Source organism: Rhineura floridana, chromosome 4 (genome assembly GCF_030035675.1).
Source record: "Rhineura floridana isolate rRhiFlo1 chromosome 4, rRhiFlo1.hap2, whole genome shotgun sequence".
Classification (NCBI taxonomy): Eukaryota; Metazoa; Chordata; class Lepidosauria; order Squamata; family Rhineuridae; genus Rhineura; species Rhineura floridana.
The window spans coordinates 34,044,079-34,069,298 of NC_084483.1; the positions used below are offsets into that span (position 1 = coordinate 34,044,079).

Below are 25,220 nucleotides of genomic sequence, written 5' to 3' on the forward strand. Positions count from 1 at the left end.
CAAGACCCAACCCGAGTGCACAAATCTCTGCTGAAGGTCTCTCGGGCGGTTACCTTCATGCCAGACGTGTCCATGGATGCTATGCAGTTCGCAGCAAGGTCACTGATGGCAGGGGTCTTCATGCGAAGGACCCTTTGGCTTCGTCACTGGGAAGCAGACCCTGCAGCTCGCTCGAACCTTGCCTCGGAACCCTACGTGGGAGGCAAATTATTCGGGGACACCGCCCTCGCGCATGTCTTGGAAACTAAGGAAAAGAAAAAGTCCATGCCATCCACCAGGAAAAGGGATGATGGCAGAGCCTTTCCTCGGTCATTCCATCCATATTTCTCATCGCACTCCTTTCGGGGCTCACGTTCCTTTGGAAGACAGAAGGACGCCTGCTCCAGCCGTCCCTTCTGGAATAGACAGCGCAGCCAGCTTAAGTCCTAACAACACCTTTTGGGTCGCTCCGGATTCACATCCCAGTCGCGTGGAAACAGAGGTCAGTTCTGATGCCTCCGCCTCGCCAGTGGGTGGCCATCTCCAACAGTTTGCTCACCGATGGAAGGACTTGTCCTCCGATCGGTGGGTCCTACACACTCTTCGATACGGCCTTCGCCTGGAATTTTCTTCCACCCCTTCGGCGAGATTCATTCCATCCCCTCTATCAACAAATCCACACAAGAGGGACAAAGTTTTACGGTCAGTTTCCCATCTTCTGCACATGGCAGCCATCGAGAAAGTTCCTCCAGGAGAGAGGTTCCTGGGAAGTTACTCTCTGTTCTTCACCGTCGGGAAAAAAGACGGTTCGTCCAGGCTTGTGTTAGACCTCAAGAGTCTAAACTGCTTCATAAAATACCGCAAGTTTCGTATGGACACCTTGCTTTCGATCAAGGAAGCGCTGAGGATAGGGGACTTCCTCTCCTCTATCGACCTGAAGGAGGCATACCTTCACATACTAATCTTTCCCCCTCACAGAAGGTACCTCCGCTTCGCGGTGGGACAAGACCATTATCAATTCAAGGCTATGCCCTTTGGCCTGTCGTCTGCTCCCAGGGTATTCACAAAGATCGTGGTTGTCCTGGTGGCACACCTCAGGACTCTGGGGATTCATATATCTCCTTATCTGGACGATTTTCTGATCCGCTCACCATCATTGCACAAGGCATGGGAAGACCTCCATGTCACCCTGGCCTGTCTAAAGGACCATGGCTTCCTGATCAACGAAGCCAAAAGCCATCTCTTTCCGTCCAACCGCATTACACATTTGGGAGCGACTATAGACTCTCTACACGGCCTCCTCACTTTGTCCCAAGACAGAGTCAGCAAGATTCGACAAGTAACATTGGATATCCTATCATCCCCCTTGCCGGACCTGATGAAATTGGCAACGCTTCTCGGCTTGATGGTGTCCACGTTCCAAACGACGCCTTGGGCACGTCATCACTCCCGCACACTTCAGTGGGCACTTCTGCACTTCCAATCCGACATAGCATCCAGACATCACCGCAGAATAACTCTGTCACCACAGGTTCGACAGTCACTGTTTTGGTGGACCCACAAATTCAACCTAACGAGAGGTGTTCCCTTCCAGGATCCACCGCACACCCTGATAACATCAGATGCCAGCTTATCAGGTTTGGGAGCCCTATGCGACATGCAGGTGGTTCAAGGCACATGGTCGCTTCAGGAATCCACTCTGCCGATCAACCTGCTCGAACTGCGTGCAGTTCGTCTGGCCCTCAGGCACTTTGCGACCTCCAGACAGTTGGGAGCGATGCTGGTCAGAACAGACAACATGTCGGCCAAATCTTATTTGAACCGTCAGGGGGGCACACACTCCCTCCTTCTTCAGAAGGAAGCCTTCTCTTCCAGTGGGCAGAGAACAATGTCGACTCGATAGCGGCAGAATATCTCAAGGGGGAGGACAACAGCCAAGCGGACTGGCTCAGTCGGGAAAAGCTACTTCAAGGGGAATGGAGTCTTCACCCAGAGGCCCTTCATCAGATAGTGAAACGTTTTGGCCACATTCATGTGGACCTCTTTGCCACCAGGCACAATCGACAGGTGAAGAGGTTCTTCTCCCGGTATGTGACACCAGGCGCGGAGGGAACAGATGCCTTAACTTCCCGGTGGCCTCCGGGCAGACGGTATACCTTTCCTCCGATTCCAGTTATTCCCAGGGTGATCAAAAAGCTTCGGGCCGAGAGATTGGCAATTCTATTAGTGGCTCCATGGTGGCCACGGAGACCTTGGTTTCCAGACCTTCTCGACCTGTCGGTGGAACCACCATGGCAGATTCCAGTGCGAAGGGACCTACTCTCTCAGGGACAGCTCCGGCACCCAGATCCAGAGTGGTGGGCGCTTCATGTATGGAACTTGAACGGAGGAGACTCTTGAAAAAAGGCATCTCTCCCCAAGTGTTGGAAACTATGATGGCTTCTAGACGCCCTTTCACGCTCAGAATTTATGAGAGCACATGGAAGGCCTTCTCATCCTGGTCACGGCAGAAAGGAATTCTTCCTCGGAAGGCGGGGGTCAACCAGATCTTGTCTTTTCTACAAGACGGCTTATCTTTGGGTCTCAGACCAAATACCCTGAAGCGCCAAGTTTCGACCTTGTCGGCAACCCTCTCCAGATCTCCGGATAATCCGATCGGATCTCACCCTTTCGTCAAACGTTTCCTCAGGGGTGCGACGATAACAGCACCACCTACGGTGCACTGCTACCCAACTTGGGATTTACATAAAGTTTTGTCAGCCCTTCAAAGACCTCCATTTGAACCTCTGAGTCAGGTTTCCCTCCGTCTTCTCTCCTTTAAGGTCTTGTTTCTCGTGGCCATCACTTCGACCCGTAGAGTGTCTTGAGTTGAATGCCCTATCCGTCCATAAAATTTTTTGTATATTTCATAAGGATAGAGTAGTCCTACGTACTGTTCCCTCCTTTCGTCCCAAAGTGCTGTCTACCTTCCATTGCCAGCAAGAGCTGGTATTGCCGTCCTTTTGTCCGAATCCTGTCCACCCTTTAGAGAAAGCCTGGTACTCTCTTGATGTGCGAAGAGCACTTAAAGTTTATATTTCCAAGACAAAGCCAATTCGGAAAACAGATAATTTGTTTGTCTCTTTCCACCCTACCTCCCTAGGGAATAAAGTGTCCACGTCCACACTAGCCAGGTGGATTAAGGCATGCATATCATTAGTTTATGCCTCTCTAAGATTAGCTCATCCTACCGGAATAGTAGCTCACTCTACCAGAGCAGCGGCCACATCAGCGGCCTTTTCCCGTAATGCCCCTCTCGCAGAGATTTGTAGAGCAGCCACATGGTCCATTCCCAATACGTTCATTCAACATTATAAAATAGACTCCTATGCTTCATCGGAGGCAGCCTTTGGGAAGAGGGTGCTACAGCACATCCTCAAGGATCATTCGTGACCACAGCCCAGCAGTATTCCCACCCTCCATGGGTCAGCTTTGGTATGTCCCATCTGATATCATCTTTCCATGCACAGGAGAAGAGACATTTGGTCTTACCGTGAAATCGGTCTTCTCTGTGCATGTCAAAGATTATATTAGGGCCACTCGCTATGAGGGCTGGGCTGCCTTTATAAGCACGGTTAGTCCTGGAGCAGAGAGTGTATGAGTACTGTTGTCTTGTCTTGTTTGTGGCATCTATTGGCCTGATTTGGTGGGCTTGTCATTGTAAACTGAGCACGGAGCAGGCGCAGACCAGGAACGGAGCTACAGTAAAACGTCAGCAGTACTCTTTTGCCTTCAACCACTAGGTGGAGCTAGTTACCCATCATATCATCTTTGACATGCACAGAGAAGACCGATTTCACGGTAAGACCAAATGTCTCATTCAGTCTTTGTTGTATGTAACTTAACAACTGTTAGCAAGTTCATTGATGGTATTCCTTTCCTGTACAGAAGACTTATTTCTATATGTTATTATGTACTTTCCACCTAATATATATTTTAATACTTACCCAGAACTATTAATAATCGCCTAGAGAAGATAATGAAGGAATTGGATGAGGAGGTAGGGTATTATGTATTTTATATTTTTCCATTGTTTGTGTTTTTGAATCTTTTAATTAATCTTTTTTGTTTATGGGGGAATGACGGCATACCTTGGGAGGCATTAGGGGATTATACCAGAGCAGTGACAGTTGCTGCCCTAATAGTATTTATTACAATACAACTGGAGATACCAAAGCATATTGGTGAGAGAAATGTAAGCTGCTTTATATGTAGTCAGTTTTTGAACTATCTTGCAAATAATTTCCAGAGGACTTTTTACTCAAGTTTCTAACTTCTAAACCCAACATTCGAGTCACTGCATCACACAAGTCATTTATTCTTGTGCTCCTCAGAGACTGGTATTCATTCTGGGGAGGTCTGAAAGCACAATTCAGTTTCATTGTGATCTTCCATTCAAATAGTTGTATGTGCATTCAGGCAGTATAAATACCATCTCCAGTCTCAGAGGGAATATCCACTTATTCCTGGAGCATGTGTATTTCCACCATCTTGCAGAAATCCATGTTGAATGTGTAGACATTGGGGAATGGTGGTGGTGAGGAAGGAATGTGACCAGCAGTGCAGCTTTGATTTGTGGTAAACACTTGGATCTTTTCATACAATACGTATTAACTTATGATTCAGTTCCATAAGACAAAGGAGTTTGGTTGTTGGTTTCAGTGTGATATGAATTAGATTTCTCTACCCATTTTTAGCCAGCTGCTGAAGACTCATCATTTTATCCAAGCATTTGGTTAATATTTTACCCCTTCGTATCAATGTTTTTAAGGATTTTATGGATTTGTTTTATGTATGGTTCTTTATATGCTTTTGTATTTTAAAATTTCTGTATGGTTTTATGTGTGCTTTGTATTTGTAAATCTTTGTAATCCGCCTTGGGACCTGCATTCCAGGTGAGAGGTGGACACAAAAATACGTTGTGGTGGTGGTGGTTTTCAAATTTAGGCTTTTTAGGGCCAGATGAAGTAGTACATTTTGAACTAGACTTTTTAAGCATCCCATGGAGTTGGATCCAAAGAATGGGGCTTTCCTTGTCCCTTCTTCCCAATTTAGCCCCCTGTTCCCTCCTCAAAAGCCAGCCCTGGGATGGCATAGTTGTGGGGGCTGCAATGGCAGAGAGAACTGGGTGGGTCTGCCTTGTGTAAGTGGAAGTTTCTTTCTGCTTGCCCAAGGAATCTTTTGGATCCACACTATAGATTTGTAAAAAATAAAATTTTGTCACTGTTTTCCTGTTTGGAAATTGTGGTGGTCTGTAATTTTTCATGAGCACATCTGCTGAATATTACATAAAATATTTACTATAGCCAAATGAGAAACACTTTTACTTGTTATTGCATTAATTAGATTCGTGATGGGCTTCCTGTTTTAACTTTAGAAAAATGCCTTCATATTTCAAATATTTTCTTGAAGGGGAATTATTCCTTCTGTTCTTCAATTCATATTTCCAGGTAACCTCAAGAAAAAATCTGGAATCTGCCTTAAGACAGTTGGAAAGAGAGAGAGCTCTTCTCCAGCATAAGAATGCAGAATACCAGAGGAAAGCAGAACACGAGGCAGATAAAAAACGCAATCTAGAAAATGATGGTATGTGAATTAGAATCTTAAAAGAGTCTGGGCTATGTGGGTGGGATACAAATTAAATAAATAAATAAATAAATAAAAGCTATTGGTTAATTTGGAGGCGAGGGGAGGAAGGATGGACAAGATTGTTTGTTGGTGCTTGGAATTTGTAAAAGGTTTTTTGTGATGTAATTATTAATTTATTTACAGTTAACAGTTTAAAAGACCAGCTTGAAGATTTGAAAAAGAGGAATCAGAACTCTCAAATATCAAATGAAAAAATAACTCAACTACAAAGACAGGCAAGCTATATTTATGTTTGTAAATTAAACCCAAATTCTGAGGCATAAGTTAGTCATCATATTTAAAAAAAAACTGTGATAGTGAAATGCTTTGCTGCAGTGATGCCATCTTGAACACGATTTAAAGGTTTTTATTTTTGATCGATAAATTAACTTGAATCTTTTTCATGGTTCAATAGCTGGATGAAGCCAATGCTTTGCTGCGCACAGAGTCTGATACAGCAGCCAGGTTGAGAAAAAACCAGACAGAAAGTACAAAGCAGATTCAGCAGCTGGAAGCTAATAACAGAGATCTTCAGGATAAGAACTGTGGACTAGAGAATACTAAACTCAGACTTGAGAAGGACTTCCTCAATCTGCAGTCAGCTCTAGAATCTGAAAGAAGAGATCGAACACATGGGTCGGAGATTATTAATGACCTACAGGGTATGAACACCAATGTGCTGGAAACTGATCCATAATAGAAATATTCAAAGCAGCATAACTGCCATTATTTAAATTTGGATTTTATTAACATGCTTAGTATAGCTTACTAATGTATCTCCATTTTAATTGGTCAAGAAGTGGTGACATGTTCCTCCTAATTATTCTGGTGCCTTCAAAACATCTGGAAGATAGGTTTTCTTTTTTTAAAAATCACAGTTCATAAAATCTTTCATTTTAATGCCATGTGAAGCTGACATTCTTTTTCTGGTTCATCTCTTCCAACATTTTCTTAGCCCGCATATCTAGTTTGGAAGAAGAAGTAAAAAATGGAAAGATTGTATTAGCTAAAATGGAGACAGAGAAAAGACAATTACAAGACAGATTCACAGATCTGGAGAAGGTAAACATCTCAAAGATAATAGAATATTGTTTATTGGTTTAATGTAGCAAATGTAGTAATTGTGGCATTCAGTATTCCTTCTATATAGCAGTAATTATGCTAAATGTTTATAGAAAAAACGATTAGTGAAAGTGGGTAGTGTTTTCCTATGAATGTGTTATGGCAGATTCCACCTTATTCTGCTGAGTTTGCGACCTCTTTGCTGGCTTTAAGCATCAAGCAGTTGCTAAGGCCATCTCTTGCAGCTTTTGTCTCCTTTTCCCCCAAACAACATTAGCCTTCAGACAAGATGAGTGATATAAAGAAGCTTATAGATGGAGAAGTGTAGTAGGAATCTAGGCTTGATGGGACCTATAGGTTAGGTCAGCTGTGATAACTTTTATGCAAGGAATTATTTGATGAGAGCTGAGAAACTGGGAGGGTATGGGGAAATACGGAGCACGGCATGTGTCAAGATTGTTTAGGTTGCCATATTGCCCAGGTTGCAAGCATGCCAGCTTGTCTTGCTACAGTAGCCAGTAAGGGATGATGAGGAATCAGATCCTTTTTTATCTTGGAAATTTTCCTTGTGCTGCCACACTAGTTTCAGTTGTTCTGTGATGGGGGTGGGGTGATGTATAACACTTCTGGTAAACATCCTATTTCCAAATGTATTTCTGCCATATTTAGACTTTTATTAAGTAAAGGTGAAGACAAAATCAGAAATCTCAGTAAAAGAGCCATCTTTTTCTTCTGATGATTGGGCAGGCACTCAATTTAAATTGCAGATTTTTAGTTCACAGCATTAGTGGGATTATGTTCAAGCAATTACATTTTTGTGTGTTTATATAACAGGAGAAGAGCAATACGGAAATAGACATGACGTACAAGCTTAAAGTCATCCAGCAGAACTTGGAGCAAGAAGAAGCTGAACATAAGGCAACAAAAGCCCGACTAGCAGACAAAAATAAAATCTATAAGTCCATTGAGGAAGCCAAATCTGAAGCCATGAAAGGTAAGCGTAATAATGTCACACATTTGTAACTTCAATTATTTCTTTTATTTGTATCCCATCCTGTCTCCAAGGAACTCACAGCAGCATTTTAGCCTTGCAATACCATGTGGTCAGTTAGGCTGAGAGATAATTACTTGACCAAGGCTATCCAGCTAGCTTCATAGTTGAGTGGAGATTGGAAGTTTTCCACCTCCAAGTCCAGTTCGCTAGCCACTATACCACAAATGGCTAATCTTAATTTAAAATTCTACTAATGCAAATTAGTTGTGTTTGCCTGATATAAACTAAGTCTGTTTAGCTTCAGATGTATATTTGGCGATGGGGCTTTGGTTGGATGTAGGGACAGTATGGACACTGGTGGTCATACTATTTGTTAAGCATCCTATAGGTCTTAGATTGCATTCCTATGATCACTTCTTTGGAGTAAGCTCCATTAAACTCAGTGGGTTGTATCCAGTGAAGTTGTCACATGAGAAGAATGACTTCAACTCATGCAGCGAAGCTTGCCCTCTGGATTCTTCCAACCCTCTGGAGCAAATAAGCAGGTGTGAGGGGAGAAGAAGGAGGGAAGTTCTGTTGCATGAGTGGAAGTCATTCTGCTCGCACAGTGACTTTGTTGGATTCAACCCAATGGGACTTAACTTCTGGATAGACATGCACAGGATTGTGTGTTAAGAGTCTTAAAATTTGCACAATGCTGCCTCTGAATACTTCTGACATTTTGTATCTTGTCAACAACAACAACAAAGAATGACCAAATATGGTATTTAAAATGTTTTCAACAGAATTGAGATCAAATGTAACCTGGTCATCTTGCTGGTTTCAAGACAAGCATTGAGCAGGGGTTGGGCTTGATGGCCTTATAGGCCCCTTCCAACTCTACTATTCTCTGATTCTAATAATACATTGTACAAGAAATTGCTTGGAAGAGAAAATATTTTTTGCTTGTAAATTTTAGTACAAATAAACTGCACGGACTGCTGGCAATGCTGATGAATCCATCTGACATTTCACTGGAACTTGTTTCCAGTCCTCCCTAGTCAAAGACAATGGATATATAAAATTGGGGGGCAGCAGCCATACATCAGAAAGTCAACCTCACTTTCACAAAGAGATTGAGAATATGTTTAGGCAGTCGGTGAACCTGTATTTGAGTAGAAAAGTGGAAAGCTGACAGTAAATCGAAGCTGAGAAGGTTTGCTTATAAAACTTACATAGCTTATATAACCTTGCTTATACAATTGCTTGAATATATTAATTATTTCAAGCTGACTGGGCAGAATCTGAAAACATTTCACCAATTGGCTGTTCAGTGTCTTTTCTGTCCAATTTAAGAGGATTCCAGGTGTGCTGGTCCTTCATTGATAGCTGTACTTTCAGTTTTGAGCTTTGTATTATTTTCTTGCCAGAGGTCCTTCCTATTTGGTGATGGGCTTGAATGCATTCACGTAAGTGAACGTGAACACTGATTTTGCATGTATTAAATGATTGGGTTGGTTTTTTTTCCCCATCACAGAAATGGAAAAGAAGCTTTTGGAAGAGAGAGTTTTAAAAGTAAAAGTAGAAAACTGCTTATTAGAAGTAGAGAAGCGCTGTTCCATGTTGGATTGTGACTTGAAACAGTCGCAACAGAAAATAAACGAGTTGCTAAAGGAAAAAGATAAATTAAGTGAGGATGTAAGTATTAAATAGGAAACTTGCAATAACTTTAACATCTCTTCCTGGTTATATCTACATAGGATTCTTCCCCCTTTCAGTTACGTTTTGTACCCAAGTTTCTGTTTAGCTTTATTACCTTATGTTCACTTTAGTTCTTTACCACAAACTAATGTGAAATAAAGTATAAGAACCACATAGCTTCCTTGGACTCAAAGAATTGCATACACCATTCTGTGCATGCACTGTGGCTTTCCTGTCCACTAAAACTTCTCATGCGCCTGAAAAGCCACTCCTGAGGATCAGGGAACTCCATGGGACATCAGAGGTGGGTGTTGCAGCACTGAGGGGAGGTTGAAAATTTGGGACGCATGCAAGCATACCCCTCAGTGTGCGCATAGAAGTACCTTACACTCTTGTGCAGATCCCAGACCCAAGTACTAAATCACTGTATAAGTTGCTTTGAAATATGAACTGTTGAATGGAAACTGCTGACTTCTCTAACGGATAAAAACTTTGGATGAAAAGTTAGGTAATAAAATTATTTTTATAAAACGGGGTTTTACAGTCCCATTTACCCTATTTAAAGATGGGATGGTATAAGCAGCAACACTGGTCAAAGTATTGCAAGTCCCATTCACTTGTAGAACTTACTGCTATGTAAGTGTGGCTATAATTATAGTCTTACAGCCCCAATTTTATGCATGTTTATTCAAAAGTAAGTACTATGTCCAGTGGAGCTTATTTCTAGGTAGGCTGCAATCCTATGTACACCTTACAGTGAAATCCAAATCTTTGGCATAAATCCCTCATCCCAGTTTAGCTGAGTCTCTGCTAGCTCAGCCAGGGCTCATCTGGTGGAACAAGCCAATGGAAGTTACACTAGTATTAATCCCCCCCAAAAAAGTATTCCGGGGCATGGCAGGGGCAGGAGAGATTTACACCTGTTCTAAATCCTGTTCAGCCCAGTCATGTGACCTAAGGTCCAGTCCTCAACACACTTACCTGCTGGCTCAGCCATGATGCTGGGAGGGACTCGCTGTCTGAAATTCTGGAGAGCCACTGCCAGTCAGTGAAGACAATACTGAGCCAGATAGCCCATTGATCTGACTCAGTACAAGGCAGCTTCCTATATTCCTATGGCAGTAGACCTTCCCAGAGTCTCCTGAATGGAATTTGGAATAAGGGCAATTTACGGTAACTTATTGTAGTTAGGATTGCTCTGTAACATAGCAATCCTAAATATAGGAAGCTGGCGGAACTTATGCCACCTTAAAATAAGCAGGCATAAGTTAGCCTTATTCCACACTGTGTCCAGGAGCAGGACTACTGCTGGCTGAGCTGTCCTGAGCTTGGCAGAGGGAAATAAGCCTTTAAAATGGTTTGACTCTCATTCCGCATTTTGCCAGTGTAAATTTCACCATGTTACCAGGTCACATAAGTGAGCTGAAAGAGGTTTGCACTACATGTAAGTTTCTCCTTGCCCCGTCCAGAACACCTCTTTATGGGGGCTTTCGACTGCATATGTTCTGCGGGCTGAGACAGCATAGCCCTGGCTCAGCTGGGTTTGGGGGAATTATGCCAGTGTATCCCCAGCTGAGCTGGGATGAGGGAGTTGTGCCAACATAGCCCCAACTCAGCCAGGATAGCCCAAGACCTGCCTAATCTCTTCAAAGTAGCTTTGGTAAAACAGACTTTATCTTTGTTTTTCTCTTAAATAAACACCCTTAAAGAGAGCATGGTGGTATTATTAGTATTACTATATATACCTGTAGAATGTTTATGAACAAAAGGAATCCATTTGTTTCTAGGTTGAAAATCTGACACTAAAAATAGAACAGGAAACGCAAAAGCGCTCTCTGACACAAAATGACCTGAAGATGCAAACGCAGAATGTCAATTCTTTGAAAATGTCGGAAAAACAACTAAAGCAGGAAAACAACCATCTTTTGGAAATCAAACTCAGTTTAGAAAAGCAGAATAACGAACTTCGCAAGTAAGCTAATTCAGCAATTAGAATGTTTATTATTACTGTATATTTTTGTTTGTATGTTGTTCGTTTGTTTTTATTTATAAAAGTATGTCCATACTGAGATACCATAAAATATCAGGGTCGTGTACTATGTTAAAATATAATAAAACACCATTAAAAATAAAAATACAGACAATCATTTAGGTGACTGGTTAATAAAAAATAAGAATTAAATAGCTGCAAAGACCTGTTGGCATAAAAAGATTGACAGGAGACTCCTGAAAGTCAAAAATGAGGATGCCAGCCGATTCTCTGCTGGACGAATATTCCACGGTATAAGACCATAGACACTAAATGCCCAACTTTTAGTTGAGGCCAGTTGGACCTCTAACACTGGGGGATAACTGACAGTGCTCCTCCAGAGGATTTCAGTGATCAATTCCATTGTAGCTGATCATGGCTCACAACTATCATACAGTTCTTGATTCTGAACTGACAAAACACTGATAAAGAATTGGAGACATAGTTTGTTGTTGTTACTTATCGCAACCCTATGAATCAATGACCTCCAAGAGCAGATCTCTGTTCAGATCTCGTAAGTTCGGGTCTGTGGCTTCCTTTATGGAATCAATCCATCTCTTGTTTGGCATTCCTCTTTTTCTACTCCCTTCTGTTTTCCCCAGCATTAGTCTTTTCTAATGAATCATGTCTTCCCATGATGTGTCCGAAGTATGATAACCTCAGTTTCATTTTAGCTTCTAGTGACAGTTCTGGTTTAATTTGTTCTAACACCCAATTATTTGTCTTTTTCGCAGTCCATGGTATCCGCAAAGCTCTCCTCCAACACCACATTTCAGATGAGGTGATTTTTCTCATCCGCTTTTCAACTTTCACATCCATACACAGAGATCGGGAATACCATGGTCTGAATGATCCTGACTTTAGTGTTCAGTGATACATCTTTGCATTTGAGGACCTTTTCTAGTTCTCTCATTGCTGCCCTCCCCAGTCCTAGCCTTCTTCTGATTTCTTTATTGTCTCCATTTTGGTTAATGACTGTGCCAAGGTACTGATAATCCTTGACAAGTTCAATGTCCTCGCTGATTCATAGGATTGCCATAAGTCGTAGTTGACTTGGAGGCACATAACAACAACAACAAATCTTCTGTTGTCATTACTTTAGTCTTTTTGACGCTCAGCTGTAGTCCTGCTTTTGTGCTTTCCTCTTTAACTTATATCAGCATTTGTTTCAAATCATTACTGGTTTCTGCTAGTAGTATGGTATCGTCTGCATTTCTTAAATTATTGATATTTCTCCCTCCAATGTTCACATCTCCATCTTGGTCCAATCCCACTTTCCGTATGATATGTTCTGCGTATAGATTAAACAAATAGGGTGATAAAATATGCCCTTGTCTCACCCCCTTTCCGATTTGGTGACGAGGGGGGGGGAGGTCCAGGCATGGTACAGAGCCAGTCAGATACAGATACTGTATTTAACAAAGGTATTTATGTTTCTTTATTACAATATTTTTAAGTGCACAAGGTTATTTGGTTACTTTAAAATACACTGTATCTTTAAATGATTATATGCTTTGTTAACTTGTTACTGGTACTTTAAATACTAATACAGTAGGGCCCCACTCATACGGCAGGTTACGTTCCAGGGCCCCGCTCCAAAGCAAATACTGCCGGAAAGTGGGGCCCTACTGTATTCCAGCCGCCACGCTCCAGCTGACAGTGGTTAGCTGTAGCACGCGAGCTCCCTGCGCTACACCTGATTGCCCCGCTGGCGCCGCCATATTAGCAGAACGCCAAAAAGTGGGGCCCTACTGTAGCTTAGTTTAATAGTTTATTATAACACAGTTTTTCCCTATTAAACATAGTTACCTTGTTAAAGCCCTTTAGCCAAATTGCCCCTTTATTCTCTCCATCCCAGTGAAGTCTCCCCAACACTATAACAATTTTACGTTGTTTTTGTTTTTCATTATGTATTTTAAACTGTTGTAATCTCTCCTGAGACCTCATGGTTAAGGATTGGTAATAAAATATTAGTAATGATAAATAACAACCACCACCACCTGAGGGCTCTGCTGGAAGCCTCTTTTTCCAACTGTTTACTGATCTGTTGAAGCACAGGTTTGTCTTGCTGTGCTGCCCTGGAAATCTTCCCTCTGGCACTCCCACCAGTCACCATAGACCAACACCGCAGACTACTTTTCCCTTCAGTGCTGCAGATATATTCTTCCCTCACATCTGTCTCTCAAGTCTTCCTTCTTCCCTTATCCTCTTCCGCAACTGGCTTCTTCTGGCTGTTTCTGTGAACTCTCCAGTTAAGCTGTCAGTTAAGGCCACATGCAACAGTTAAACCAACTTTCACCAGACCAGACAGAAAACTTTTTGCATCAAATACATTACAGTAAAAATATCAGAACACATTACATAATACCCATTATTACATAATACCCTCTTTACTCTGGTCTTTGACATCCAAGATGTATATTTTTTGAACCCACCCTATTTTGTGATTTTAGGATGTTTGTAATTGTTTTTAGTGCTGTATTTTAATCATTGTTGTAACTTGCCCTGAAACTTTTGGATAAGGGTGGGTCATAAATGATGTTGTTGCTGTTAATAATAATAATAATAATAATAATAATAATAATAATTAATTCAAATAGACAGGATTTCTTTACAGTCCTATTTTGCCCTGTTCGGTAAACAAGGGTATTAGCTGATATTATGGACTACAAAACAAGGTGAAAGATTGGGCATTAGAAAATTTCATTTATCCATGTATTCAAGCAGTGTTAGTCAGAAAAACCATAGTATTTTACAAGTAAGTAATGTTATTCTCCTAACAGGGAACGTCAAGATGCTGATGGACAGATGAAGGAACTTCAAGACCAACTTGAAGCAGAACAGTATTTTTCAGTATGTACTTCATTGGCATTGTTATTATGCCATTAATTAATATAGACTTTTTCAGTACTTATGGGTTTTGTGGCCATGTCACACTTGTGTAAATTTCACATTTCCCCTAGGGTATTGATAGATTTGCAGTCATGATTTTAGTTTTCTTACAACATAACTTGAGTCTACAGTTTCAATGTGCTTCATAATAGCATAAACACTATATGATTTCTCTGGAATCAAAGTAAATTGCCCTATCTTTGAATGCTCAGTGATTTGGAAAGGCAAAGATAGTACATTGTGAGTGGCTATCTCAAGGTCACATTGCAATTATATGAGAGATTTATTAACTACAATATATGATGGTCAAATTTAGAGTTTTCCCAGGTAGCATGCCATCACGTGGGTTACTGTGCCATCTAGCATCTGAAGGCAAGAATGCACAGAAGTCAAGACGCAGGGTGCTCCTTCTGGTCCCACTGCAGTTCATTCTTGCCTTCATCCGAGGCAGTTTTCCTTACCTTTGTGTAGTGAGTTTTGTATGCGTGTGAGAATTGTGTGGGGGAGTAAGGAGTGTTGAGAGTGTTTTGCAATGTGGGGCTGCTTTCTTTCCTCTTAGGTCTTGTTAAGCCCTAGCAGAAATCCCAGCCCTCTTCACCTTCCCACCTCCTTCCGCAGATCTCCTGGTTCTTCCTTGAAGGAGCTCATGGCTGTGGCTCTGCAGATCCCCCTTGCTAGTGGGCAGAGATCTCTCTGGTCTCCACTTTTGCAGGGCTTGCAAGTGCAGCCCTGCAGACCCCCCTTGCTAGCAGGGGGAGCTGGCTGCCTTACCTCACAGGGCTCATGGCTGCGGCCCTAGAGGATTGTTGTATCTTCCCCCTCCACAAGGTAGTGGACCTTACCGGAGCTCACGGCTGCAGCTCCAATTGGCTGCTGGAGCGGCTGCACTTTTCAGCGTGTTCCCTCTGGAGCTCACAACTGCGGCTGATCACAGACACTAAAAACATTAAAAATTAATGTTTTTAATTTTTGTAAACCACCCAGAGAGCTTTGTCTATGGGGCAGTATATAAATGTAATCAATCAATCAATCACAGGGGTGGCGGCGCTCTCTCTCCATGCCCACGTTGTCTGGCTTAGGCTGAGGCGAGCTTGTTGGAGCTTGCAGCTGCAGCTTTGGGCAGCTGGCATTTTCTTGCCCTTTTTCAATTGCCCACAATTTTGGCAGCTTCTTGCCTTCTTTAGCCCTCCTGCCTGCCATTTTGTTTACATTTTCCCACTCTTTTTGAAGGTTGTTAGCCCTTTTTGGTTTTTCTCTTCAACCTCTGCTAGTTTGCCCACTCCCTAAAGGGCGTATATAGACAGGTAGATATATTTCTATTATATATATTTCCACTATATATTCCAATTATTTATCACCCCACCCCTCTACTGTATGTGTAGGTCTAAGTGTCTAAGCATGAAATCACCGCAGCCCCTACCGTGTGCATGTGTGTGTGTGTCTAGGCATGTCTAAGTGTTCAAATCACTGCACCCCTCTTCCATTGTGCGTGTTGGACAACTGGTACCACACCCCTCTATTGTGTGCATGTATACCATGGCCAGCCAAACACCAACTGTAGATTCTGTCGATAGAATCCTCTGATGCAGAGTGGCTTTGCATATCCACCACAACATCTCAAGAGATGAGATCCAAGGCACCAAAGCGCAAGGCCTCTAAGCACCATACTAAGGCAGTTGCCAAATCCATGCACTCCTGGACTCAGCTTGCAGCCAGATGGGCACAGTATGTGTCTCTTCCAAGTATGCTGGAAGTATCCTCTTCTACGGCCACCATGGTGGCAGAGGAGACACCTGTTACAGGTCAAGAGAGACTGACAGCCCTCTTTCACTCTCCAGCTGTATCATCGGAGGAGGACTTTGATGGTTTTCCAGTTCAGCCTTCTATTGCTCACCAGCTTCCTGCGTCTGTTCTGCCGGTTCTCCAGTTGCTGGTTTTGCCTTCTACTGTCAGTCACCCTATTCTTGAAGCTAGAGCTCAGTCACCTGGCCCTGCTGCTGTCACATCACCACCTCAGCAGGCTCATCTAGTGGCTATGGAGCCACCTCGTCTCCAGACCGCACAAGTTCCTTTGCTTGGGTTGCAGTTGACTGCTGATTTTGTTTTTCAGCTGAAAGATGCGTTGCTGGGCTCCCTGTTGCAAGCTCAATGGCCAATGCAGCTGCAGGCCCAGTCCTGCACAAGTTTTCAAGTACTCCCTCATACACAACTTCATGCCAGGTCTGCTACTCTTCACAGCCATTCAGATGGAGGTCGATCCGTGTCACCGAACCCCTTTGATGTTGCCAGAGGCAGAGCTATGTGGCAGACCTAGTGGACCCTTCCATTCCGCTGGACGCTGAAGGGAATGATTGGAGTGGAGAATCAGAGACAGAGGAGGATACCTCTCACTGTCTCTCTGACTCAGCCAATTTCTTACCTCTGTTTCGCAGGACACTAGAAAATTTGGGCCTCCAATCTGCTCCGTTGGAACCTACACCTGCACCAGTTAAGGGTGCCAAGGTTCTGAGAACTCCTAGATCTGCGATTCCCTTCCTGTTCCAGACCCGCATTATAAGTTAGCAAAGGAGAGAATGGGCTCGCCCCCTGCATGCCAGTTCAAGGACTCCTCTGAATGAAGAGTAAAATCCATTCTTCATTCAGAGGAGTCCTTGAACTGGGAGTCCCTTCTTTGGGAAGAAGAGATTTGGTAACCAAACATGAAATTGGTTTGTCTACTGCTGGAATCTTCAGGTGATTCATAGTCAGTGCCCAAGGAATAGCGTTTATTAGCCAGGGCTGGAACCTGTTTGCAGTCCCCAAGAGAGATGTCATGGAGAGCTGTTCTAGACCTCACGTTTCTGAATCGGTTTGTGAGAGATCGGTGCTTCAAAATGGAGTCCCTAGCCTCAATAGGCAATACAGGTAGGGGACTTGTTGGTATCCATCAATCTGAAGGAGACATATCTGCATTTTCCAATCTGCCCAGCCCACAGATGCTTCCTGAGGTTTGCGCTCGGCCACCACCCTTTCCAATACTGGGCCCTGCCGTTTGGACTCTCATCAGTTCCAAGATTGTTCACAAAGGTGATGGTCACCCTAGTTGCCCACCTCTGACTCCAGGTTGTCCACATTTATCTGTATCTGGACAACTTACTGGTTCGGGCAAAATCCAGGGACCAGGCTTTAATTCACCTTCATCATACTCTTGCAGCCATGAGGGACCACAGGTTTCTAGTCAATCTCAAACAAAGTCATCCATCTCCTACTCAATGACTTCAGCACCTGGGAGCCATTCTGGATGCAGCCCAAGCCATGGTCTTCCTATCACCATGGCAAATCTCAGCTATCAAGGACATGATGCAGCTCCTAATGCGCCGCTCGATGGCAGATGTTATGCTACTGGCGAAAGCCCTAGGCTGCTCATCTCAACCATCCATATTGTCTCTTGGGCTCGACATCATACTCGTCCACTCCAATGGGCCTTATTGCCATTTCAGTCAAGACATTGCCAATTCCATGCACCGAGAGGTTTGTCTGTCTCCCTCGCTACGGTCTTCCTTCTAAGGATGGCCTTCAACTTGGAATCTTCAGAAGGGGGCTCCATTCTGAGAGCTGGACAGGACTGTTCTTACAACACATGCCAGGCTGAGTGGCTGGAGGGCTCACTGCAACTCCTGCTTCATGCAGTACACCTGATCTGTGTCACAGAAGGGCCACAGCATAAACTGGCTGGAGCTGAGGGCGGTCAATCTGGTCCTTGTCATTTCCAGACAGTGTTGCATTTTACTCACGTCCTGATCCGAACAGGCAACACATCCGTGAAATCACACTTGAACTGGCAAAGGGGCACCAGGTCTCGAATTCTTCAGGCAGAGACCACGCTGATATTCAGTTGGGCCAAGAGACACTTGCTGTCCTTGAGGGCAGAACACCTCGGCGGGGTTTTGAATGTCACTGCTAAGCAGGCAGCAGGTGATTCTGGGGGAATGGAAGCTACATCCGGCAGTGTTTTGACTCCTCCAGCACCGCTTTGGCTGCGGATCTGTTTGTCTTCAACCACAATACTCGGCTTCCCTGGTTCTTCTCAAGGTATCTAAAGACAGGCAGAGTCTGTGGATGCTCTTCGGACTCCTTGGCCAGACGGCCTCCTATATGTGTTTCCACCTGTTCCTCTGCTAGGCAGAACACTGAAGAAACTTCAGCGTGAACAGGCTCAGTTAGTTTTACTGGCCACGCTGCCCGTGGTTCTCAGATCTCCTCGCTTTATCTGTAGCAGATCCTTGGAGGTTGCCAGTGAGGCCAGATCTTCTCTCGCAAGGACTGATCTGGCATCCAGCTCCTAACTGGCTGAGTGACAGGTTGGCGTTTGAGCAGATACAGTTTATCTGCTCTGATTTATCACAGGAGGTTATTGATACCATGCTGGCTTCTAGACGGCCATTGACAAGTCAAGAACATAAGAACATAAGAAGAGCCTGCTGGATCAGGCCAGTGGCCCATCTAGTCCAGCATCCTGTTCTCACAGTGGCCAACCAGGTGCCTGGGGGAAGCCCGCAAGCAGGACCCGAGTGCAAGAACACTCTCCCCTCCTGAGGCTTCTGGCAACTGGTTTTCAGAAGCATGCTGCCTCTGACTAGGGTGACACAGCACAGCCATCACGGCTAGTAGCCATTGATAGCCCTGTCCTCCATGAATTTGTCTAATCTTCTTTTAAAGCCGTCCAAGCTGGTGGCCATTACTGCATCTTGTGGGAGCAAATTCCATAGTTTAATTATACGCTGAGTAAAGAAGTACTTCCTTTTGTCTGTCCTGAATCTTCCAACATTCAGCTTCTTTGAATGTCCACGAGTTCTAGTATTATGAGAGAGGGAGAAGAACTTTTCTCTATCCACTTTCTCAATGCCATGCATAATTTTATACACTTCTATCATGTCTCCTCTGACCCGCCTTTTCTCTAAACTAAAAAGCCCCAAATGCTGCAACCTTTCCTCATAAGGGAGTCGCTCCATCCCCTTGATCATTCTGGTTGCCCTCTTCTGAACCTTTTCCAACTCTAGAATATCCTTTTTGAGATGAGGCGACCAGAACTGTACACAGTATTCCAAATGCGGCTGCACCATAGATTTATACAACGGCATTATGATATCGGCTGTTTTATTTTCAATACCTTTCCTAATTATCGCTAGCATGGAATTTGCCTTTTTCACAGCTGCCGCACACTGGGTCGACATTTTCATCGTGCTGTCCACTACAACCCCGAGGTCTCTCTCCTGGTCGGTCACCGCCAGTTCAGACCCCATGAGCGTATATGTGAAATTAAGATGTTTTGCTCCAATATGCATAATTTTACACTTGTTTATATTGAATTGCATTTGCCATTTTTCCGCCCATTCACTCAGTTTGGAGAGGTCTTTTTGCAGCTCTTCGCAATCCATTTTTGTTTTAACAACCCTGAACAATTTAGTGTCGTCAGCAAACTTGGCCACTTCACTGCTCACTCCTAATTCTAGGTCATTAATGAACAAGTTGAAAAGTACAGGTCCCAATACCGATCCTTGAGGGACTCCACTTTCTACAGCCCTCCATTGGGAGAACTGTCCGTTTATTCCTACTTTCTGCTTCTTAACCAATTCCTTATCCACAAGAGGACCTCTCCTCTTATTCCATGACTGCTAAGCTTCCTCAGAAGTCTTTGGTGAGGTACCTTGTCAAATGCTTTTTGAAAGTCTAAGTACACTATGTCCACTGGATCACCTCTATCTATATGCTTGTTGACACTCTCAAAGAATTCTAATAGGTTACTGAGACAGGACTTTCCCTTGCAGAAGCCATGCTGGCTCTGCTTCAGCAAGGCTTGTTCTTCTATGTGCTTAGTTAATCTAGCTTTAATAATACTTTCTACCAGTTTTCCAGGGACAGAAGTTAAGCTAACTGGCCTGTAATTTCCGGGATCCCCTCTGGATCCCTTTTTGAAGATTGGCGTTACATTTGCCACTTTCCAGTCCTCAGGCACGGAGGAGGACCCGAGGGACAAATTACATATTTTAGTTAGCAGATCAGCAATTTCACATTTGAGTTCTTTGAGAACTCTCGGGTGGATGCCATCCGGGCCCGGTGATTTGTCAGTTTTTATATTGTCCATTAAGCCTAGAACTTCCTCTCTCGTTACCACTATTTGTCTCAGTTCCTCAGAATCCCTTCCTGCAAATGTTAGTTCAGGTTCAGGGATCTGCCCTATATCTTCCACTGTGAAGACAGATGCAAAGAATTCATTTAGCTTCTCTGCAATCTCCTTATCGTTCTTTAGTACACCTTTGACTCCCTTATCATCCAAGGGTCCAATCGCCTCCCTAGATGGTCTCCTGCTTTGAATATATTTATAGAATTTTTTGTTGTTGGTTTTTATGTTCTTAACAATGTGCTCCTCAAATTCTTTTTTAGCATCCCTTATTGTCTTCTTGCATTTCTTTTGCCAGAGTTTGTGTTCTTTTTTATTTTCTTCATTCAGACAAGACTTCCATTTTCTGAAGGAAGACTTTTTGCCTCTAAGAGCTTCCTTGACTTTGCTCGTTAACCATGCTGGCATCTTCTTGGCCCTGGCGGTACCTTCTGATCTGCGGTATGCACTCCAGTTGAGCTTCTAATATAGTGTTTTTAAACAACTTCCAAGCATTTTCGAGTGATGTGACCCTCTGGACTTTGTTTTTCAGCTTTCTTTTTACCAATCCCCTCATTTTTGTGAAGTTTCCTCTTTTGAAGTCAAATGTGACCGTGTTGGATTTTCTTGGCAATTGGTCGAATTTACCAGAGTATGTGGTTGGCATTTTCCAGCTGGTGTGCCTCCCGTGGTCTACAAACTTCTAAAGCCATGGTCCAACAGGTCTTACAGTTCCTTCACAAAGGTGTGAAGATGGGTCTGAAGCCCAACACCTTGCATTGCCAAGCGTCTTCTATCTCTTTGATTTTGTCTGTTAATTTGTTGAGTATCCCCATGGGCTCTCACCCTCTGGTTAAGCTTTTTTGAAGGGAGCTGCTTTGCTCACTTCAGCAGTACGTCATCGTTTTCTGTCCTGGAGTTTGCAGAAGGTGCAGCACCCTCCATTCGAGCCCCTCAGGTCTGTGCCCTTGCGGGTGCTTTCTTTCAAAAACCTTTTTCTAGTGGCTGTCACTTCGGCTAGATGGGTGTCAGAGTTAGGTGCACTTTCTTCAGCCCACCATCTCTGCATTTTTCATAAGGACCCAGTAGTTTTACATCCGGACCCATCTTTCCATCCCAAAGTAAGCTGTGCATCTCACTGTAACCAGGACGTTGTACTCCCATCCTTTTGTCCTGTTCACCTGTTCGACAAAGTCTGGCACTCTCTAGACGTCTGCAGAGCCCTCAAGGTTTACCTTTGCCATACCCAAGACACGTGGGTAACTGAATTCTTATTTGTATCTTTTCACCCTAGAACTCTGGGAAAGAAAGTGGCGAAATCCATCTTAGCTTGTTAGTTTTGTGCCTTCATTGCCCTGGTCTATGAGTCACTCAAGCTGCCGGTGCCTCGGAATATCACGGCGTGTTCTACCAGATCTGCAGCTACCACAGTTGTGTTTGCAACAAATTCACCTCTTGCAGCTATTTGCAGGGCAGCGGTATGGTCTACTCCAGACTCATTCATCAGGCACTATAAGATAGACTGCTGTGCCTCTGCTGACACGTCTTTTGGGAGGCGTGTTCTGCAACAGGTTGTTTCACAGGTTTAAGTAGCAGGTCGTCCCTCCCTACTAGGGGGTTGTTGGTACATTCCATGCGATGGCAGGCTACCTGGGGAAACAGACTGTTGGTCTCACCTGAAAGGTGGTTTTCCCAGGTATCATGCCATCACAGCCTTCTCTGATGGAGGCTGCCTGGGTGTATTACACTGTATCATCTTCTCATACATTTTAGTGGTAAGGTTACTTCAATTTCAGTAAGTCATAATGTGTTAATGAGTCAACGCCTTTGTGTATATGTTCTGGATGTGGCTGCTCCTTTGTGTAGTTGCCTTTTCTTGGTTATTCTGCCTGTTATGTTTATAATTGCCGTCCAGATGTTTCACTTCAGCCTTGTCTCGAATGAACTGGAGTGGAACCAGAAGGAGCAGTCTGGGTCTTGACTCCTGTGCATTCTTGCCTTCGGATGCTAGATGGCGCTAAACCCACGTGATAGCATGATACCTGGGAAAACCACCTTTCAGGTGAGAGCAACGGTCCATTCTAGTTTGACTAGGGCATTTTCATAGCTCCCACTTTTAATCATGCCAGCAACTGATCAGTGTATGTGTATTATGAAGGCTTGTTTCTGATGTCATTTTAAACGTTGGTAAGAGGCTGTGAAGATTCCACAACTTGAACAGATGTTAAGGCAAAGCAACCTTTCTAATGGGATTTTTGTTTGTGTGCATGACTGCACCAATGCTACAGTATTGACATCAGTTTTCCCTTGTAAAACTTCAGACACTGTATAAAACTCAAGTTCGGGAACTGAAAGAAGAATGTGAAGAAAAGACAAAAATCTGTAAAGAAATGCAACAAAAAATACAAGAGTTGCAGGATGAGAGGTGAGCATTTGGCAGTTTGATTCTTGGCCATACAAAACAGAATATCAATATCTGAAATTCAGAAACGAAGGGTATAATTTTTTCAACTGCAGTAATAATTTATCATTGCCTTCCAGGGATTCTTTGGCAGCGCAACTTGAGATTACTTTAACTAAAGCAGATTCAGAGCAGTTGGCTCGCTCCATTGCTGAAGAACAGTACTCTGATTTGGAAAAGGAAAAGATAATGAAGGAATTAGAAATAAAAGAAATGATGGCTAGGCATAAGCAGGAACTTGCTGAAAAAGATGCCACAATAGGATCTGTAAGTAATTCCATCAAATGTATATGATAGCTTTATTGTGTCTGCAGAATTTCTTTATCATGGACACAAATGTCCTTCAGCATTAGGATTTAGTCCTTGCAGACCGAAGCATATTGAGTTGATGACAGTGGTAAGCAACTTTGAAATCTCTTGGGCAATATGTGTTCCACAATGAAGAAATATTAAATGTTCAGTAAAATGCTTCTCAGGAGATAATTTTCCACCCGTGAGGCAGTTACAACAATTCATTGAGCCTTCAGAGAAGTAAATATATCCAGACAGGTACCCACAAATTACACAGAATATAATTTTATTATGCTGCAGTCATGGATGCTTCAGTACTATATTTTTAGAGGTATATAATTTGGATAGTCAGGAGGCAGAGTCCTTGATTTATACCTCCTAAGGGAGTACAGTAGGGCCTCACTCATACAGAAGGTTCCGTTCCAGGGCCCCGCTGAAAAGTGAAAACCCCTGGAAAGTGGGGCCCTACTCAGATGTAGCGTGGGAGCTCCCCGCCCTACAGCTGATCACGCAATCAGCTATAGCACAGGGAGCTCCAGCTGCCGCATTCCAGTTGACAGCGATCAGCTCAAGCTCCCCCCGCTATAGCTGATCAGCTGGAGCACGTGATCAGCTGGAGCATTGGGAGCTCCAGCCGACAGTCATCAGCTGGAGTGCGCAAGTTCCCTGCGCTGCAGCTGGAGTGCAGGGAACTCGTGCTCTCCAGCTTATCGCTGTCAGCTGGAGTGCGGTGGCTGGAGCTCCGTGCTACAGCTGATCGCCCTGTTGGCACCGCCGTATTAGCAGGGCACCGACAAGCAGGGCCCTACTGTATTGGTTGCTGCTGAATAAGATAATAAAGGAGCTGCAATTTTCAATCCTGACCCTTGTTACATAAAATCTAGTTCACATATAATGCTAAATCATGCCATGGCTTAGCACAGATGTGCAGGCTTCCTCACAGGAGAGTGCATGCACTTTGTTCTTCTGCCAGTCCTGCAGCTGTGTTGCTTCTGTGAGCTCAGCCAAGATTTGTCTTCTCTCAAGATTTGCGGGGGAAGAACAGAACTGGATCTGGCAGACAAGCCAGATTGTTATCTCCCTCACTCATGGACCAAATTTGACAGGTGGGTGGTGCTGCCCACCTGTCATTCACCTGATGTCAATGTCAGGTGACCTTTGGTGCCCACACAGGTCTTGCAGAGCCCTTTGCAAAGCACTCTACATGATAGTGCTTTGCAAGGGACTTAGCGAGATCTGACAATTAGCTGATTATCAGGTCTTGTAAAGCCTTGTGCACAGTGCTTTGCAAAGGACTTTGGAGGAGTCTTCAGCTGCTCAGTAGGTGCCTGCAAAGCCCCTTTTGGCTGAGTCAGGTTTTACTTGCCCCATGCCATATATGATATCAGGTGTAGGGCAGGTTGGTGTGGCTCGGCTGAAACAATCTCAAAGGCCAAATGGAGAGGCTTGGTGGACTTAATTAGGCCTGCAAGCTGGAGGTCTCCACCCCTGGCTTAGCATGTCATTTGAGCCTAGGCTTGTGGTTTGTCTCACTCCAGACGAACCATGAGCTGTAAGTCATAGAACAAATGTTGATTACAGCTTGTGGTAAGTTTGGGGTGAGACAAACCACAAGCCCAGGTTCAGACAATACACATCAGCAGCAAGACCAAAGGAAGAGCAAAGCGGTTGTGATATCCTTTCAGAAGGCCATACATTCATGCTATTGTTTGGCTTAACGTTACTTGTGAACTGAGCCAAACGTACCTTCCATTAATTTTTGTTTTTCTAGCCTGTTACAGAATTGTAGCTGCAGTGTATAGGAACTAAAGATTTAGGTGATTCTGGTTTAATACTCCTCTTTTGACTTATAAATGGTGACCAATGTTTAAATTCTACTGCAAATTGAGACTTGTGACTTTTTTTCTGTCCAGTCATTTAGTCTTGCTCTTCAACCTTGTCCTTAGTTGTTTCTAACTTTCTGCAACCTCTCAACTTTCTTTTTGTTGGTAGTGTTAAGCTTTGATATATTTTTCTCACAATTCTG

The 25,220-nt window shown here is 43.7% G+C and overlaps 1 protein-coding gene across 1 annotated transcript in view; it reads left to right on the top strand.

Annotated features, from left to right (window-relative positions):
* Positions 1-25,220, top strand: part of ROCK2 (Rho associated coiled-coil containing protein kinase 2) — a 126,471-nt gene that overhangs the window by 76,538 nt on the left and 24,713 nt on the right. The window contains exons 13-23 of the mRNA XM_061622773.1: positions 3,970-4,018; positions 5,469-5,604; positions 5,791-5,882; positions 6,062-6,308; positions 6,602-6,708; positions 7,543-7,702; positions 9,219-9,379; positions 11,170-11,354; positions 14,195-14,264; positions 22,764-22,867; positions 22,984-23,170. Coding sequence (XP_061478757.1) covers positions 3,970-4,018; positions 5,469-5,604; positions 5,791-5,882; positions 6,062-6,308; positions 6,602-6,708; positions 7,543-7,702; positions 9,219-9,379; positions 11,170-11,354; positions 14,195-14,264; positions 22,764-22,867; positions 22,984-23,170 — 1,498 coding nt within the window. The remainder of the gene's footprint in view (positions 1-3,969; positions 4,019-5,468; positions 5,605-5,790; positions 5,883-6,061; positions 6,309-6,601; positions 6,709-7,542; positions 7,703-9,218; positions 9,380-11,169; positions 11,355-14,194; positions 14,265-22,763; positions 22,868-22,983; positions 23,171-25,220) is intronic.